Raw genomic sequence first — 19,544 nt, forward strand, 5'->3', positions numbered from 1 at the left:
GAAAATAATGTAAAAGCTTAGCTATTTTGTCATCATTCTTTTATTACTATTATTTTTACTATTACAATTATTACTATCTCTATTACTACTACCACCACCACCAATGGTAGCATCATTTCCAAGACTATTACTACAGGAACAAGCAGGCAGTAGAGTTTCCCTCCCTCATGTGACCATTTTCCAAAGAGAATATGTTTGTCAATTTGACCTCAAAGAAGTAGAAGGGCAAAGAGGCATGAGAATCCCACCCAAGATTATTTTTAATTAGATGCAATGTGCCTCTGGCACTCCTTCACTAGCATTCTGGCCACCAAAGGCCCGTTCTACTCACGTCAGCTACCACACCCAGGCTGATCTTTCTCCACAGTGTAAAATTAACTCTCCTTGTTTCAGACTCTGACCTTTTATAAAAATTTGTTCACATCTTTCAAATAGATTCTTCATAAGAGCCTGACCCATTGAGAATATTTATCAACAAGACATTTGAATATTTTTATAGAAGAGCTAAGTGACAGAAAGGGGCAATCCCCGTACTTTAACAAATTTAGTCAATTCAAATAAAATATTTATTTCGTAATTTAAAATAAAAATACTTAAAAGTTTAAAACCTTTAGTAAAAATTATTTACTTACGAAAAGTACATAGAAACATAACTACTGAAACTCAGTAGCTGACACCCTTGGGGAACCTGAACCTAGGCAATCATGTATGCAACAGATGAGCCCTAACCCTTTCTGGCCACAGCTGGTTGGAAGACAGGAATACATCCGCCCCAACCCAGGCCAGTCAGATTGTATCCTGAGGAATCTAAAGACAATACCAGCACTGTAGTCAAACAATGTAAACATTAGGGACATAAGGCCGTAAGTGAGTAGTCAGCACATACAAGTCAAAGACAGGGAGAAAGGAATTAACAGCCTTACAGAGCAGGGAGCCAATCCATAGACAAATGCAAAACTGAAAGGTCATATGGTCTTGAGAAACAAAAAATGTCAATGAAAGTCCCTGGCTCTCCATTTCTAGACCCATGTGGTCTTAATGAACTTTCTTTGTCTCTCTTTAAATGTTTATGAGACTGCCTGCTATACTCTTTAAGTTAGTCCCCCTTTATCTAAGCTATCTTGAGCTGATTTTATTCCCTAGGAGCAAATGTGCCCTCAACACAGTGACATAATCATGTAACAAATGCACATGGCATCAGCATGTTTTCTGTTCTTGCTCTTTGTTAAAGAGATTGGAACAGTGTATAAAAAACAAAGTTATTTCTTAAAGATTCATGTATCTACACCCCAAAGTACTGTCTTGCTTTGCGTCAGCAGAAGAGGACACAGGAAAAGAAAAAAATTTTAGAACTCAATTCTGCAAAAGAATTTCAAGCTTCATGGATAATCTGTTACAGAATGTCTATACGATACCTGCTTCTTGGAAGAAACATGGATTCCTTGATGAACACAGAACCAGAAAGAAGGATATACCAGCAGGTCCCAATATCATCGGGGCTGAAAAGAAACAGTAACAGAATCAGATTGTTACCTATAACAACAACAACAACAAAATTAAAACATATAGCACAAAGTGCAGCACCCGTATTACTTTTAACATAATAAAGAATAGCATAAAACACATTCATAAAAATACCATTATTCAACTATTGAAATCATTTTTACAAATTACTTTATATCCCTGAAATACACAAAAGATAATTATTAGTATATTTAAATGTTTCAAATGTTCCTTAGACCTACAGCACCTATCATTCTAAGTTTTATTTTTTACTTTTTTTGAACATGAAATACTTTCACTTGCTTCACAAAATGAAAAAATACCCAGAGCTATCAGTGAAACTTACTATTCCTAATCATTTTCCCTGTGTAGCAAGTTCTCACATTTCTCCACTATTTCTTCGGTATTCTTTTAGAATTTATGTATATGCACACAATAATGGACATACATTCTTATGCTTCCCACCAACTTCTTTCGTTACAGAAAAGATAGCACACTCTACATAGCTCTTTTCTTTTGCGAAAACTCTTAGAGATCTTTTCATCAAAAGATAGCTTTCTTGAGCATTCTTTTTACTGCTGTAGAGCATTCCTGCTCTTTTTACTGCTGTAGAGTCAAATATGGATGTGCCATATTTGACTCAAGCAACCCTCTACTGACAGTCATTTCCCATTGTTTTCAATATTACACAATTATATAAAAACAAATAAAAACTGCAATAGTAATTTTGTACATACAGTAGTAGCTGGAAGATAAAGTCCCAGAAAGGCAACTGTTGGGTCTAGGAGCACATACATAGTAATCTTGTTAGATACTGTCAAACTGTCCTCCACAGGTAGTTGGCGATGTATATGCCTACCTACTTCCCCACAACCTTACTAATATAGTCTGTCACAATTTAACAAATATTGACAAATTTTATGTGGAAGGCTTTTCTGGATGTTTAGGATATGTCAGGGAAAAACAACAAAAAGATCCCGCCCTCATGGAGATTACATTCAAGTCTCATTGAGAAGACATCTGAGCAAAGGAGGTGAGTTAGCCACGTGGATCCTGAAGGGAGCAGCATTCCAGGCAACAGGCAGGGAGGATCAGGAGTGTGAGTGCAAAGGGCTGCCACTGCCAAGCAAGGTCAGGGTGACCGAGGCGCTTCTGGATGTTTTGCCAATCTGCTTGGTGAAAATGATATCTCAGTTTATTTTTCATTTGTTTTTCTTATAAGATCATCTTTTTTATGTTCATGAGTCATTTCGGTTTCCTTTTTGTAAAATCACTTCATAACTTTTAACTAAGTCTCTAATTAATTACTCTAAGTCTCTAATTAATTGTGAGGGGATTTTTGTCTTTTTTTTTTTTTTTTTTTTCCAGCTGGGCGTGGTGGCTCACACCTATAATCCCAGCACTTTGGGAGGCTGAGGCAGGCGGATCACCTGAGGTCAGGAGTTCAAGACCAGCCTGGCCAACATGGTGAAACCCCGTCACTACTAAAAATACACAAAAAATAGCAACGGTGGTGGCTCACGCCTGTAATTCCAGCTGCTTGGGAGGCTGAGGCAGGAGAATTGCTTGAACCCAGGAGGTGGAGGTTGCAGTGAGCCGAGATTGGGTTACTGCACTCCAGCCTGGGTGGACATGGCGAGAGATTCTGCCTTTAAAAAAAAAAAAAAAAAAATTGTGAGATTTTTTTCTAGGCGTACTTTATAAAAACTGGCCTTCTGAAAACATGAGCTGTGAATATCTTTTCTCCCAGTTTGCTGCTTACCCTTGGACTTGGTTTATGGTGCCTTCTGCCATGAATAAGTTATTTTATCGTATATAGTCAATTGCATCAAATTTATTAGTTAGGACACAAACTCAGCTACTATTAAAAAATCTAAACATAGCAATGGCATAACATAACCAAAGAGGAAGTTCATTACTCTCTCATACACAAAATAGTGTGAACATGAGAAGTCTAAGACTGATAAGGTGTTTCCATGATATTGGGAAGCCACACTCTTTCTATTTTGTGGTTCAGCCATCCTCAACCCATGGCTTCCATCTCATCTTCTAGGGTGGCATCTCATCCACCATATCCACGCTCCAGCCAGGGGGAGGAGTAGAAAGGGAGCAGAGAGCATACCCCTTTTCTTTCAAGAGCACAACATGGACGGCATACTATGCTCCTCTCAGATCCCCGTGAACCATATGCACCTTGCAAGGGAGTCTTCAGCAATTTCTGCCAAGTCCTTGCTTTGTCTGGTTTCTGTATGTCATGAAAAAGTTTTTAGAAGACACTAAATTCTATTTACAACTCTGAATAATTACATCACTTAATAATGTCAATCTCTATCGCCTTATCATTTTCACTGTGCTATCTGCTTCCAAAGTGAATCAGCAGTCGAACATCTTTCCCCCCAAGTCCATTCTTCACCAAATTCATGACTACTTAGCTCAATAGCAATGCCTCAAGAAAATATAAAGGAAAAGCACTGTTAAAGAGTTTCGTGTGAATGCAGAACCATAAAAATAAAATGATTTCTCAAGTGAAAATGCAAAGTACTTCAAAGAGTAATTCATATTTTGTCTCCTCAGTTTTAATCATTAGCTCTTGCAACCAGCAATCATTCGTCTGGTTTGTGAAAAAAACTTACTTGTCTTTACTAAGATGACAGCATTACTCTCAAATTCTGAATTATGCTAAGTAAAAATGTTATTCCAGACTCAAAACTAGTTTAATAATTTTAAATAATAAATGGTGAAACATTAAAACAGAAAGCGGGAAAAAAAATACTCTGTAAACTTTTAAAATCTGTTTTACCATGTTCCCTTTATCACAAAAAAGGTTGGCCCAAGGAAATAAAATCTAGAAAAATAGGAAATTAAGGTAGATCACCACTTCCTAACTATGTGGCCTGGCGCAAGTTACTAGAGCTGCTGCAAGGATTAAATGAACAGTGATCATTAAATGCAAATAATTATTCAGTGACAACTAATAGCATTAACAAGTTAGAAAGTACAATAAATGGCACCATGATCTAGATTATCTGTGACAGAGGGAAATAACAAACATTAGCTGGCTTTTCAATTATTTCATGTCTGTCAACTGTGAAGGCAAAAATAATAAGGACAAATTAAGTACAAGCCTTATAAACTCGGCTCTCCTGGCACTGATAATAAAGCACACATGAAGTGAAAGACAACCGATGTTCAAAGTCGATAAAATACTGTGGCAGTGAATGCTCTAGCATCCTTAACACCTACCGAGTAGCCTGTGTTTAGGGTTGACTCTTTATATCAGGAAATCCATGGGAAAGATTTGAGGATGTGAAGGTAAGTGGTAATCTCTACCACTCATGACAATTTTGTTTATCTGATAGATAGGCTGTTGCTCTACATTCCCCAAAGAATCCAAAGTTAACTTGCAAGAGTTATATTTGCTTTAGTAGGCATCTGCAGAGAATGACCATTCAATCAACATTTATTAAATTCAGTGAGCATTTACCACACGCCAGGCCCCATATGATAAGCAAAATTTTTAGAGTTGTCTCTTCTAAGGATTCAGGTTTTCGAAAAGTAAGTTAATTAAAAGTAAGAACACATAGTTAAGGAAAGTAAGAATACAAAAAAAAACAGTGAATCTTATTTTACAGATGTTCTGGAAATAGCTGGAAGCTAGAAAAACCCCTCTCCTCTCCTCCTATCCATCCCCTACAGAATTTAAGTTTAGTTCCTGTTACGAAAATTCCTTGCTATGAGGTGTCAGCATCAAAAATCTGTTTTATTTAGTCTTACTTGTCTAGGAAATTCCCCTTACTTTATTAGAAAGCACTGTACTAACCACGCTTACTTTTTTCACTTACAATTATGCCTCAGGCAGACAGTGTTTCCATGTGGGGTACAACGTGCTTCCTTTCAAGGTCTGCAAACACTTCCTTTCCACAGTGCAGCTGTTACTAGAGGGTTTTACACGTGTATGTAAAAATGGAAAAGTGATTTTTTTTTAAGAAAAATGAAACTAAAATTATGAAAATAATACTTAGTAGTAGCAGCAGCAAATTGTTCAGTACTTAAAGGGTATGCAAATTGAGACCTCACTTCCAGGCAATGAAGCTGGTTAAGAGAAGACTGACAATAATAGTACAGACGGTGCCCAACTTCCAATGATCCAACAAGCTTTTCGTCTTTACGACACACTCAACTTCGAGTACCACAACGATTCTGCTTTTCACTTTCAGTACAATATTCAATAAATTACATGAGGTACTCAACAGTTTGTTATAAAACAGGCTTTGTGTTAAAAGATCCTGCCCAACTGTAGGCTAATGTAAGCGTTCTGAGCATGTTTATGGTAGGCTAAGTGTATGTGTCATTCTCACACTGCTACAAAGAACTACCTGGGACTGTGTAACTTGAAAAGAGGTTTAACTGGCTGACAGTTCTGCAGGCTGTACAGGAAGCATGACTGGGAGACCTCAGGAAACTTACAATCATGGGGGAAGGGGAAGGGAAAGCAAGTACGTCTTACCATGGCGGAGCAGGAAAGAGAGCAAAGAGGGAAGTGCTACACACGTTTAAACAACCAGATCTCATGAGCACTCATCCACTATCATGGGAACAGCAAGAGGGAAATCTGCCCCCATGATCCAATCACCTCCCACCAGGTCCCTCTCCCAACATTAGGGACAACAATTTGACATGAGATTTGGGTGCGGACACAGAGCCAAACCATATCATTAGGCTAAGCAATGATGTTCAGTAGGCTAGGTACATTAACTGCATTTTGATTGATGATATTTTCAACATATAGTGGGTTTATTGGGATGTAACCACATTGGAGTAGGTGTAGTGGTAGATAACAAATATCTAACACTGAGATTCTATTCTATCCAGTAGTTCTCAAGCCTTGATGTGCAAGTGAATCAACTAAGATGTTAATTAAAAATGCATCTATCCCACCCAATTTCTGATCTTTAGGTAGGAGATCCATCAAAGTGACTTTTAATCAAATATCCCAGATGATTCTTACGTATGGGGCTGGCCAACTCTGAAAAACTTTCAGAAAAATGGTCTCGATATGAAGTCCCAAGAGGAACAAATGGCAGGAAAAAAAACTACAACTCTATCAATATCCATGCAACTAGGTACATGCATTGTATTAATCAGTGCTATTTTAATTTTTCCTCAAATAATTTTTTTTTAAAATTATGAGCAAAGAAGCTCCTTCAAGTGTTGCTGAAATGCCAAAGCTTAACCCTGAAAGAACCCTGACTGAGGATTTCCAAACAACCTGACACCACCAGTACTGGGCAAAAAAAAGAAATCTGAAGACTAAAGAGGTCTGTATAGGAAAGCAGTACTTGCAAGTCTCTCTAATCAGAATTCACGCTTAGAGAAGACCTAATCCTTCTTAGAATCTCAGAATTTGATCACAGGATGATGAGCTAGGAACCACAATGGACAACTGATTTGATTTCAATACATCTCATCCTACAATGGATGAAACGGAAGTCACAAAAGCCCTGGTATATAATGAGAAACTTTAAAAGGCTCCGACTTCTGTTTTTCATCAACAGGAAGGAAATTAACAAGGCCAAACAAATACAGACCATTATAAAATGATCAGTTCACCTTCCAGACAGACAGAAAGCTGTAAATAGACAGAAAGCCTCTGGGGCAATCAGAACTGTATGATCCCGCTGAGCATTACCCCAAGTCTAAACCAGAAAAATGGGCATGAGGGAAATACTTGATCTGACCCCCTCTCCTCTCCCACCTTCCTTCCTACTACCCCCCAACATAACCCACTGCTCCTGTCTGGCTGCTTTCCTTCTGTTCCTTCCAACTCTGCCACACTGTTCAGGATGTTTACCTCTCTCCATCTACCCTCTGCATCACACTGTACCTTAAGAGATGGCTCAAAAACTACTACTTTAAGAAAATCTTCTCACTGTTTTCCAAACTCTAGAATACTTAGCCCATCTAATTTCATCATTTTATGTTTGTCTGTAATGATTTCTTATTCCTGAGCATCTTCTTCCAACTACAATGAACTTCCTTTCAGGGCAGAAACTGTGCGTCATGCCTAGTAGAAGCTGGGCAACATTTCAGCGATCATTTGCTCAGGTAAATCAGATCACATGACATCCTTCTGATGAACCCCATGGTCCTTCGCAAGAGAAGGTCCAATCCCCCTGGCAAAGTTCATGAAGGAAGCAGGAAAAGGCTGTGCAAAGAGCACAGGTTCCAGAGTGCAGGTTCTGGAGCAGATTCCTTCTTCCACACCAGCCACGTGATCCTGGTAAAGTCAAATTCTGAGACTCTAGTTCCTCAACTGCAAAATGCAAGACATTGATACCTTCTTCACAGAGCTCTTTTTATATAATGAAACAATATATATGTAGTACCTTGTATGACGGGTACAAAAAATACTAGTTCTCTTCATCTCCTTTCCTCTCTTAGCATCGTCTCTGAAAGGACCAACCTACAGTTTTGCTTTCTGCTCGCAAGCCCAACATTCGTTATGCTGCAAACTTCATCCTGTTCGGCCAAGCCACACATTTTTTTTTCCACCTATGCCACAAAGGTTCTGGACAAACCTGCTGACTAGCTTCTAAATAGTGTATTTTCTCTTGTAAATGTACTACTCATCCTTCTAGTTCCAGGTTAACTATCACCTCCTCTGAGAAGTGTTTTGGTATATTCCAAGGAAAGTGAGTCATTTTTTTCCAGCTTCCCAGTGCCCTGTGTACATGCTTGCCTGAAGCAGGTGCCCGTGTCATAATTCCTCACAGTAGGAGTTTCTCCTCAGTAGTTTTTAAACTCCTCTAACTCTTAAGTACCCCCAATATATACACTACATAATGCCTGAGTGGTACTCAAATATTTTCTTAATAAGTAAATTAATGAACTGAAGGTATTAAAGTGCTTGAAAGTCAAAGATGTAAACTTCAGTTTACCAGTAAATGGAAACATGGAGCCACCATCTAAGCGCCTCCTTGGCAATATCCTAGAGATCCACAAGGTGGCACTCTCTCCATGGGAAAGAGCTGTGTGTGCCGCTCCACATTCTCATTTAAGGAAGCCGCCAGTAAATGCAAGTGATCAAGTTGAAGTTGACAAGGGAATTGAAAGAACAAAAAACTACTAAGTCTGAAGAAAACTGATTAAATCAGCAAAGACAATTATTAGAGGGCAAGAAAGTAACTCTGAAAATGCTACTTCATTCAGCTGTTAATACAAGAGGAAAACTTAAGTGAGGCCCAGTCAGCCAAAAAGGCTGCTCATGGCTGCAGGCACAGTGGCTCACGCCTGTAATCCCAGCACTTTAGGAGGCAGAGGTGGGTGGATTACCTGAGGTCAGGAGTTTGACAACTGCCTGACCAACATGGTGAAACCCTGTCTCTACTAAAAATACAAAAATTAGCCGGGTATGGTGGCAGGCACCTGTAGTCCCAACTACTGGGTAGGCTGAGGCAAGAGAATCTCTTGAACCCAGACGGCGGAGGTTGCAGTGAGCCAAGATCGTGCCACTGCACTCCAGCCTAGGCAACAATAGCAAAACTCCATCTTAAAAAAAAAAGGAAGAAGAAAGAAAAGCCAAGGGGGACTGACAAGGAGAGAGAAGATTCTGACTTGAAACAAAATAGAGTGGTAGGCATTGTGGAGGTGGCTGTGGGCAAAGGATGCTAAGCCTAGCAGACCATCGGCTCAAAATAAGACTCCCAACAGTCACAAACATGGCCATCTAAGCTTGGAGAGGGTGGTTTGGGGAGTGGAGAAGCAATAAACAGAAACAGAAAGAATGGTGCCCATGCAAAATCTAAGCAATCTGGAACCAGAAGTTAGTGTTTTCCCAGATGATCCTGACAAAATATGGAACAAGGAGGGTGTATAGGCTACAAGAAGAGACTCCTCCCACTTTAGCAGCTCAAATGCAATATGGCCAAGCCTGAAGCGGCCCAGGGGAGTGAGGAAGCTCCTCTGAATACTTCATATGGGCAGCATTAACAAGGTCATTAAAACAGAGAAGCAAAAAGATGGCAATTGTTTTGTGAGTAAGAATAGGTAAGATGAGCACTGGCAAAATGTCCAGAAATAGTGGCTGAGCTTACCACATGACACAGCTATCTCAGACAGGTTTGGCACAACTGAGAACCACGTATCGCATCAAATACTAATTTTGGTGCTATTTTAGAAAGGTCACTTTATACCATCCAGGATGTAATACCACACAGTATCACATTCAAAAGACAAGGCTGTTGGCATCTGGAGAAAAGGAGACAGGAATCATCATCTACGGCTATTGATCCCATGCCTATAAAACAAGAAAAAATGAAATAAAATGAAGACTAACAAAGGTTCCAATAACTACGTGGGGACCACAAGGAATTCCACAGGGCCAGCTACCTGTGACCAAAAAATAGAAAAAACACCTTTATTTTCCTGTATCTGCTGTCTCACCAACACCATCCAACCAAAAGACAAAGGGACATCTTCCCAAGCTTCTGCCTCTTCACGGCCTGTCATCACATTCTGCGGGTTCCCCTCCCAAGTCTCTATCGAAGCCCTTTGCTAAAGTTCAGGGTCCCATTTTTGCTCACCTACAATGCTGTTATTACAGACTTCTGGCCAGCTTAGACTCGTGCTCTCAAATATACGATTATGCCAAAAAAAACACAGTGAAAATTACTTATTTACGACAAATTATCGTCTATCCCTTTATAGACGTCCAGCAGACGGTTGAGATCAGAGGTTTTCAATGTCAACAGCCCTTGGGATTTCAAGGCGTCCAAACCTCTTTCAACCATAATAGCTACTGCTGTTGGGCTGAACAGGATTTTCTATGAACAAAGTGTTCCACGGCTTCAAAAAAATACATTCTAACAATGGCCACCTTCCAATACACAGATGGCTTTCCAGATACACAATAATTTTAATCTTTTTCACAAATACATTACATCATTTGTTACTGGATTTATTACAGTTTAAAATTATTTGTATATTTTACTCTTCTCATGGAGCTCTGAGTTATAAGCTGATAGAAAAATGCTTCATTATTTATTTTTGTATAGCCAAATGGTACAAAGCAAGCTCACTAGATAAATTAATGCAACACAGCACATTAGTAAACAACCCTAACAATGATATCAAGTCAAAAGAAATATAAAGTGCATGTACTAAAACATGAAGTATACGCCAGATTTCAGAAGGAGTCCTAACAAGAGTTAAGGGCTTTGGTATTTCCATTTTCCACTGTTGGAATACTGGTACTTTATTATAAAATGAGCTATATGTAAATATATCAATTATAAATTCCCACAATAAGAAAACAAATGACATTTTTAAAGTTGAGGGTAATTTTATTCTATTTCTTAAAAGTTCCAAATTGTGAGGAAATTACTTCATTTATAATTAAAAACTCTGAAGAAAGAAAACACCATTTTAAGATTTTCCAAACAAAAATCCTTATTTTCCAATCAACAGCAATTCATTCACAAGGAATTGCAACCAACAAACAGGAAAAGTCAGTAAGATCAATAAGAACTCTGAAAACTGATGAAAATATTAAAGACATTTCATCTTTATACTGAAAATACAGGGGAGACAGCAGACATCCTTTTTTTTTTTAACTACCAATGTAAACTACCAAAGAACCAATAAAGCCAGATATTCTATAGGCTCATTAATGTCATCATTTTTTTTCATTATTTATTATTTTTATTATTGTTTTTGAGACAGGGTCTCACTATCGCCCAGGCTGGAGTGCAGTGGTACACTCTTGGCTCACTGCAACCTCCACCTCCCGGGCTCAAGCGACCTTCCCACCTCACCCTCCCGAGTAGCGCTGGGACTACAGGGGTGCACTGGAGTCCCAGCACTGGCTAAGTTTTGTATTTTCTTAGAGATGGGGTCGTGCCATTTTGCCCAGGCTGGTCTTGAACTCCTGGGCTCAAGTGATCTACCCACCTCAGCATCCCAAGGTGCTGGGATTACAGGCATGAGTCACTGTGCCTGGCACAATCTTAAATTTATGAAATTCATTTTTAAAATGAAAGGAAGGAATGAAACACTGGGAGTTATGAAGCTCTTCAATAAACGATAAATGAAAGGAAAAACACCAATACAAACTACATACAGATATAGATATATAGAGAGAGATTACAATACATCAAATTGATGAGTCAGCTATACTGAGGGTAAAAAAATAGATCCAAGGGCTCAAGGAACAATTTATCACATTTAAAAGAATCTGAAAATTTCACTCTTTTGGAAACAACTAATGGGTTACGAAATTAATTTACAAATGTGTCTTTTAGATTCATATGCTGCAATTTCATCTTCACAAGAAAACTGTTCCTCACCCAGTGTCACCTGGGTCTAGAAAAATTAAAGGTAACTTATACACACCCAGAGAAGAGTCAAATTCAAGGCTAAATCTGCCTAACTTCACTATAGGAGTCCCTACAGCAAGAAATCGCAACACTGCAAAACACTTGACAGCACCACTAACTCTCACATCAGAAAGGATATAAAAAGCAAGCTGTATTTTTCTCCTATACCTTACCCTAAACAGCTTTTATTCACTAAGCAGTTTCATAGAACATTGATACAAAGAATCCAACACCTGATGATGTGCAACCAGCCATTTTATTAGGAAGTTAGACCATAATGAAAGTCTTTATCTACAGATCAAAGGAGTTCCTTCTTTTGAATTGAAAAAAAATAAATAAATAACCATCAGGAACAGACTAAATGCAAATTTCCATTGCAGGCATGAGAAGGCAAACCTGAAATATAAACATAGTCCCTACCCTCGTGAAGATTACAGATTAATTGTATTTTAACAATGTTTTATTTAAATACTCTTCTGTTCAACATAAAATAAAACATTTTCATGTTAAAATAGTAATATAAAAATATCATTGTCAAGAAGCCTTAAAGGATCTCCATATGTACATGATGAAACAGTCTTTCTTAAGTATCTGCGTGGGCATGGGTGTGTGTGTGCTTAATTCTCATACTTACATACAGGCAAGGTGGTTGAGCACCTGTATCCTACAATTCCATGCAAAGGCTAAGTCTTTAAAGATGCCATTTTTTTCAAATACATTAAAACCTTTGGTTTCACTTTTTTTGGGGGACGGCAGGGGGCGACAGGGTCTCAGCTGCCCAGGTGTGATCTCAGCTCACTGCAAACCCCGCTGCTGGGGCTCAAGCAATTCTCATGGCTCAGCCTCCCAAGTAGCTGGGATTACCGGCTCATGCCACCACGCCAGGCTAATTTTTGTATTTTTAGTAGAGACGGGGTTTCACCATGTTGCCCAGGCTTGTCTCGAACTCCTGGCCTCAAGTGATCCGCCCGCCTCAGCCTCCCAAAGTGCTGGGATTACAGGTGCGAGCCACCACATCCAGCCACCATTTTCTTTATGTACACATATAAGCATAATAAAATTAGGACAGAAAAATACTCAAAATGGTGGTTACATCTTGCTGGGTAAAAACAGAAGAGGCCAGGTGCTGTGGCTTACGCCTGTAATCCCAGCACATTCGGAGGCCAAGGTGGGTGGATCACTTGAGGTCAGGAGTTTGAGATCAGCCTGGTCAATACGGCGAAACCCCAGCTCTACTAAAATTACAAAAATTAGCCAGGCGTGGTGGCACATGCCTGTAATTCCAGCTACTCGGGAGGCAGAGGCACGAGAATGGCTTAAACCAGTGAGGTGGAGGCTGCAGTGAGCCAAGATAGTGCCACCGCACTCCAGCCTGGGTAACAGAGCTAGACTCTGTCTCAAGAAAAAAAAAAATAATAATAATAATAAAGAAAGAAGATCCGCAGTATTTTGCTACCTGGGGTAGGGGTGGGGGGCTATAAAAATGATCTAAGTAGTAGATTAGTGCTTTTGTAATAATTTTAAAACAATTTACTGTGATGTAAAATAAAATCTTGGTCACATCAGGAAGGAAAAAAAATAGTGTAATAATTGGATATGAGTAAGAGAGGCAAAGGAGAAACTTCAGGATGGAAGGCATCATGGCACACTTAGGGTCAGGCTTACGGTCTCAGAAATGGGGCAGGAAGAAGAGGCTGAAGATACAAATGAGAACAGAAATAACTCCATCATACAGGCAAAAAGACATCCCTTCCTCCTAGAGACAGGAGTGGGACAAGAGGTAAATGCAGATACAGATAAATTAGGGTACTTGAGACCAGAAAGCAAACTTGAGGCAGAGTTCACTGGAGGAGGTGTGGGAGAGCAGAAAGGGGACAGAGATGGATGAATACCCTCAAAGAGCAGTGAGAATAGCTGCTGTGAAAACAGAAAGCCAAGTCAACAACTGCAAAGACTGCTAAAAGCAACAAGAGCTCAGCTGAGGCCTGCAGTTCTAAATTGCACATTTACAGATTTAAATGAAAATGCTTTAAAAGACCCAATAGGTCTCAATGCAGCTCTTTTATGGAGAACAATTTCCTCTCCTGGAATAGAGCGAGATAACCCCCTTACAAAGTGCTATGAAAACTCCTTTGGAAACCAAAGCATTCAGTCAAATGTATGTGGAAAACAGGCAATGAGGTGCACAGTTACACTTATATATAGTGTGGGCATGTGTGTGTGGACACTTAAACTTTTGCAGTGGTTGAATTTCTGATCCAAAGGTTTTGAGCACGTTAAATGTAATTATATATTAAAAGGTATTTCCGTTTCACTTCACTAACTGTGAAGATGGCTGGCCTTAAGAAAAAACTAAAACAGATCAGTTTCCATACTGTACTATGAGACAGTCCTACATTCGAAGAATTTTTCCAGAGAACAAATTCCCAACTTCTTATTGGCGATACACTGCAACTTTTACTATCCAGTGTTTTTACATATATGTTTCTCATTTAAGATTAAATTCTTAAATAAAAACAAATACAAGTTAAGGTCCCTTCGGTGAGGAATTTATATTATCCACCTCAGTATTCCCGTAAAACAGCACAATACCTAACAGGGTAGATGATAAAGGAAAGGAAGGTAGAAATTACCTGACAGGCTTTTCCATTCTGTAAAGTTGAGCTAATTTTCTCTAACTTTCTAATGCAAACAAATAAAATTTGACTCTAAACGGGTAACTCTAAATTTTAAAAATGCAATCCTATCAGAATCACAATGTTCCCCCCAACTCAATACAATTTAAAATGGCGTTTTTGTCATCTTGGTGGTTCATGTTAAAACAGTAACACCATCAGAGCTAAAGCATCACTATTATAATTCCTTCCCGACAAACATTTAAAGCGATAAAAAACTGGAAGACCAAAAGGTAAATTATCAAACACTGATGAGAATGACAATGATGCTGGCACTAACGTGTTTGTGCACTTATCCTGAACATGCTGCTCTAAACAGTCTGTACAGATTACTGCATCTCATCCTCATGCCAGTCCTCATGGGTAGGAACTTTATCGGTTCCACATTATAGGTGAGAAAAACGAGGTAAAGGGGTGGATCAAAAGAGTATTATATTTACCTGGAGAAATTATTCAAACCATAGACTTAGCAGGCACCAGCACATAAACATAATAAGGAAAATGACTACTCTACTCATCTCTTGGTCATAAAACCAAAGCCTGAAAGCCTTTCATATTTCTGACTACACCGTGCTCTTCAAGCTCAAGGAAGAACAAGAACAAACAAGTCATTTCCCCACAACGTAATAACAACAGGTCCAAAAAACAGGAGTACTATTATTAAGTTTATCGCAGATTTATATATAACACAAACACAATAATTTTTTAATTTTCAAAACCAAACTCATACAAATTGGTAAGAGCTGACGCATGTCTGTTTAAGGATCATGGAAGAAAATAATTCAATTACATTTCATCACAAGATTGGTCAAACGCTAGAAATCTGATTATGTGAACCTACAATTAGTCTCTGAATTTTGGGTCTTATGAAATCATGATTTGTTGAATATCCAAAGACTTTTCATCACTTACTAACACTGTCACCTACTTCTAACTAGGCAAATATGGGCAGGTGCCACAATCAACTCTACAGAGTGGAATGCATTCAAATTTAAGGCTACCTAAAATATGGTTTTACATTATCAGCATAGCTCACATGCACTGTCTAAACCTCTAAACCTACTCAAAAAAAAAAAAAAAAAAAAAAAAAAAAGGTAGGTTTGAAGACACTGTAATCTACCTTTGATTTAAACAAGTAAGCAATAATAATTGTTAGGCAGTCATAACGTAGCATGAGCTGCTGGTGGGCTTCAGTTGCCACTTTAGGAGAACAGGTTGGGGCACGGAGAGAGTGTGTGTTTACCCCACCATGTACATAAGCATTATTTTATGGTGACAAGGCATGAAATGAGCCAGAAAAAGAGCTATGGCTGCAGAATCACAATGTCTGGGCTCAAATCTTTGTCCCACGTTAGGCAGTGGGAGCTTGGGTAAGTTCTTTATCGTCTCAAAGCCTCAGTTTGTCCATGTGTAAAGCTGGGATAATGATAACAAGTACCTCACAAGATACCCATGAAGAGTAAGTAAATGAATGCATATAAATCACGTATTAGGGGACACGGGACATAGGAAGTGCTTGTGAAGTGTCAGCTATCACCTCATCATCATCGATACTATCCAAACTATGTTTCAGAGGAAGACAAAATATTAGAAAGCTGATGCTTACTGCCACTAGGCTGCTTTGATAAATGCCGATAATAGAATTCAAATATCTCTATCCCTTTTATACCCATTCCACTGATAACTTTTTATTGCTCCCAAAATAATACTTTATTCACATCTTCATTTCTTCTGGAATAAGTATGTTAAGAGCACTTGCCTCTTGTTAATTTTCTTATTATCAAATACGTCTTGATTATTTATGACTCTATATTTGGTGTAGGTTCTAGATGGATATTTATTATTATCTTCTGAACAGGTCCTAGACATCATAGTTTCGTATGTTGCAACCTCAGAATCATCCTAGATTCTATCTACCTGTATCATCTTCTAAAATCCATCATCCCTGACTGCTCCATTCTCTCAGTCTTTGCCTCAGTTCAAGTACTTAACCACCTCAGATGGCTGTAACTGTCTCCTTACTGACTTCTTTGTCCAGACACTCAATCTATCTAACTCACCCTTCGTATTTTCATACAACCACAGGTATTATCTTTGAGGGAACAGGTAGACACGTAGGGTTGGGAGACATGTGACCACATCATTTTGCTGCCTGAAAACCAGCCTCCAAGCTACTATTAAAAGAGGCTTAAAGAAAATCAACAATCACAATGAATAAACTTTAGATTTAGATTCAAATAAATAAGCTGTAAAAAAAAATTTGAGACAAAAACTTTGAATATTTTCATGATATTAAAGTGTTATTTTTAAAGACTTGATAATCTTGTGTTTAAGGTTTTTTAAAGTCACTATCTTTTAGAGATACATATCATAATAATTATGGAATTCACTTCAAAATCATCCAGTTGGAGCTGGGAGGGGAGAGTCAGAAATGAAACACAATTGGCCATGGGTTTGCCATGTTGGACAATGAGTATTTGTGGGTCTGTGATACCCCTGTGTCAAATATTGTAATTTTCCATAACATGTTATTTAGGAGGGAAAAAAATATCCTGAAGAACCCAGGACCTGAATTGCCTGAAGAATCCAGATTGTTTTCTGAACAATACGTTCTTCACCAAGTATGACTGCAGACTGCGTTTTCTCTTGACTTACCACCCCGACCCACGCCACAGGCCAGTCACACTAAACTTGCCATGATGTTCAAAACATCAGGCCGGGCCCCTTCACCTCTCTGCATCCTGGCACATACTGTTCCTTCTGCCGAAGAAGTCTCTGCAGCCTCCTGGATACACCTTTGAGATCTGGTTCCACAGCCCCTTCGCTGAGGCTCTCCTCATTTCCTTCATGCGCTCCCTTGCGCTTCTTCCACCCTTGGAACATAGCTACATTCTCACAATTATTTTGCTTTGTTTGTTTCCGTTGTTGTTGTTTTCCTTGTATTCTATTTCTTTTTTTTTTTTTTTTTTGAGACGGAGTCTCGCTCTGTCGCCCAGGCTGGAGCGCAATGGCCGGATCTCAGCTCACTGCAAGCTCCGCCTCCCGGGTTTACGCCATTCTCCTGCCTCAGCCTCCCGAGTAGCTGGTACTACAGGCGCCCGCCACCTCGCCCGGCTAGTTTTTTGTATTTTTTTTTTAGTAGAAACGGGGTTTCACCGTGTTAGCCAGGATGGTCTCGATCTCCTGACCTCGTGATCCGCCCGTCTTGGCCTCCCAAAGTGCTGGGACTACAGGCTTGAGCCACGGCGCCCGGCCTTGTATTCTATTTCTACCTCCCTCAACAGATAATGAACTCCTTAAGGGCAGAAGTGTGACTTATTTATTTCAATAAATATTCCCTATAAGTCTAGAAGGTACTAATTTTTAAATAAATGCTTGGAAAAACAGTCATGAGAACAACAGTCATGGCAAACATAATTTAAACAAAATATTATGTCTACTAAATCATAATTTATGTTAATATGCCAGTATTTATCTACTACATATTCTTTAAGAATAGGCTGTCTTTTCTGAAGGAATATGCTGCACATCTTGAAAGGAATATTAATATTATCTAAAGATGAAATGATACCCAAAGACATGGGGGCAGCTTATTTTCCTGTTTCTGAAAGAAGTATAAACTAAAATATGGCCTTTATGCTATCTTCACATTTCATCTGGTGTGGCTGTGGGAATATATGTGTTGTTCCGTTAGAAAAACTGTATACTATTTCTTATTTCATAATAAAAATGTCAAAATACTCTACAATATGAAATAGTATCTTTGACCCACATGGGAGAGATACAAATATAGACATAAATGTGAACTTATCAGGAAAGAACTGTAAACTTTTATTTTATGACAGGAAACAGATAAAATGTTTCCCATTTCTCAACTAAGAAAAATAAGTTAGTGCTGACTTAGCCAGCTGTTATTAATACTCCTTTGATTCTTTAAGAAAATTTAGTCACTGGATTAGACACATTGTACAAACAAAAAGGAAACACCTACTAGTATAAAACTTCATTTGCTTCGTGTCTCTCATATCTCACAGTTTCACACATTAACCTGTAAAAGAGATAAAAACATGAGTTCAACATCTGTCACTAAAAAACAGACTGGTATTTTAAAACCTTAAATGAGACATATAGTCTAGAAAGTTGATTATTTTATATGGTTAGTCACAATCATTTATTAGTCTCAAGATGAGTATTTTAATACCTAGGTTAATTTACATTAAATCTGGTAAAAATGTGCTAGAAAAGAAAATATCTAATACGATGTCAACTTCACTATGTTTATTTTATGGGGGAGAACATCGTGTGTATTTTATATTTTGTAAAGGGCATGTGGACAAATTAATGTTCCCCAAGATAAATAAAAAATGAGAAGGAACCTAAAAGTTAAAAGGAAAACCTATTCATTTTAAAAGTGATAACATCATTCACGGCTCAACAAGAATGTTACTCAACAGTATGGAATTTAAGATAAAAGTAGGCTCTAATTAACTTGATATTTTTATGAGCACTAACTGGAGGCTTTAGAACTTTAAAGATTTCTTCAGCTGATTCATCCCAGTTTTGAAAAAATCACTAAACTATAAAATTACAAAAAACATGAATAATTTTAAATATTCAAAATTACCCTGAGAATAGCATCTTCAAGAAGCATCCTATTATTTTAAGTGAATTACATTTTTCCCAAAATACAGAAATGCAAATCAAAGAATTACTGTTCCATCTTATGAAGGAACTAGAAATAGAAAAGGCTGGCTATTAAAAGTGTTTATTTCAACAGCACCTCCATTTGGTCAGTCAGACTACTATTCTCCAACCTGTGAAATCTTAGAATCAACCCACATCCATCTTTCTTTCCTCGGTTTCCTAAATCAAAGAAACAGCTCTCTTGGGTACTTTTTTCCCTTGTTCTTCGCATTCCCACCACCGTACTTTAAAGGTCCTTAACTTCAATCCCTTCCTGGAAACACTGCAGCTGATTCTCACTTAACTCCAG

The 19,544-nt window shown here is 38.4% G+C and overlaps 1 protein-coding gene across 1 annotated transcript in view; it reads right to left on the reverse strand.

The window, feature by feature from the left end:
* The window catches only part of LOC108520355 (rap guanine nucleotide exchange factor 6-like), a 146,393-nt gene that overhangs the window by 29,336 nt on the left and 97,513 nt on the right, over nt 1–19,544 (reverse strand). The window contains exons 3-4 of the mRNA XM_017859693.1: nt 18,543–18,599; nt 1,416–1,499 (exon numbers count right to left, since the gene is read on the reverse strand). Of these exons, the coding sequence (XP_017715182.1) occupies nt 1,416–1,499; nt 18,543–18,599 (141 nt within the window). The remainder of the gene's footprint in view (nt 1–1,415; nt 1,500–18,542; nt 18,600–19,544) is intronic.

Source organism: Rhinopithecus bieti, unplaced genomic scaffold (genome assembly GCF_001698545.2).
Source record: "Rhinopithecus bieti isolate Rb0 unplaced genomic scaffold, ASM169854v2 scaffold_50922, whole genome shotgun sequence".
Classification (NCBI taxonomy): Eukaryota; Metazoa; Chordata; class Mammalia; order Primates; family Cercopithecidae; genus Rhinopithecus; species Rhinopithecus bieti.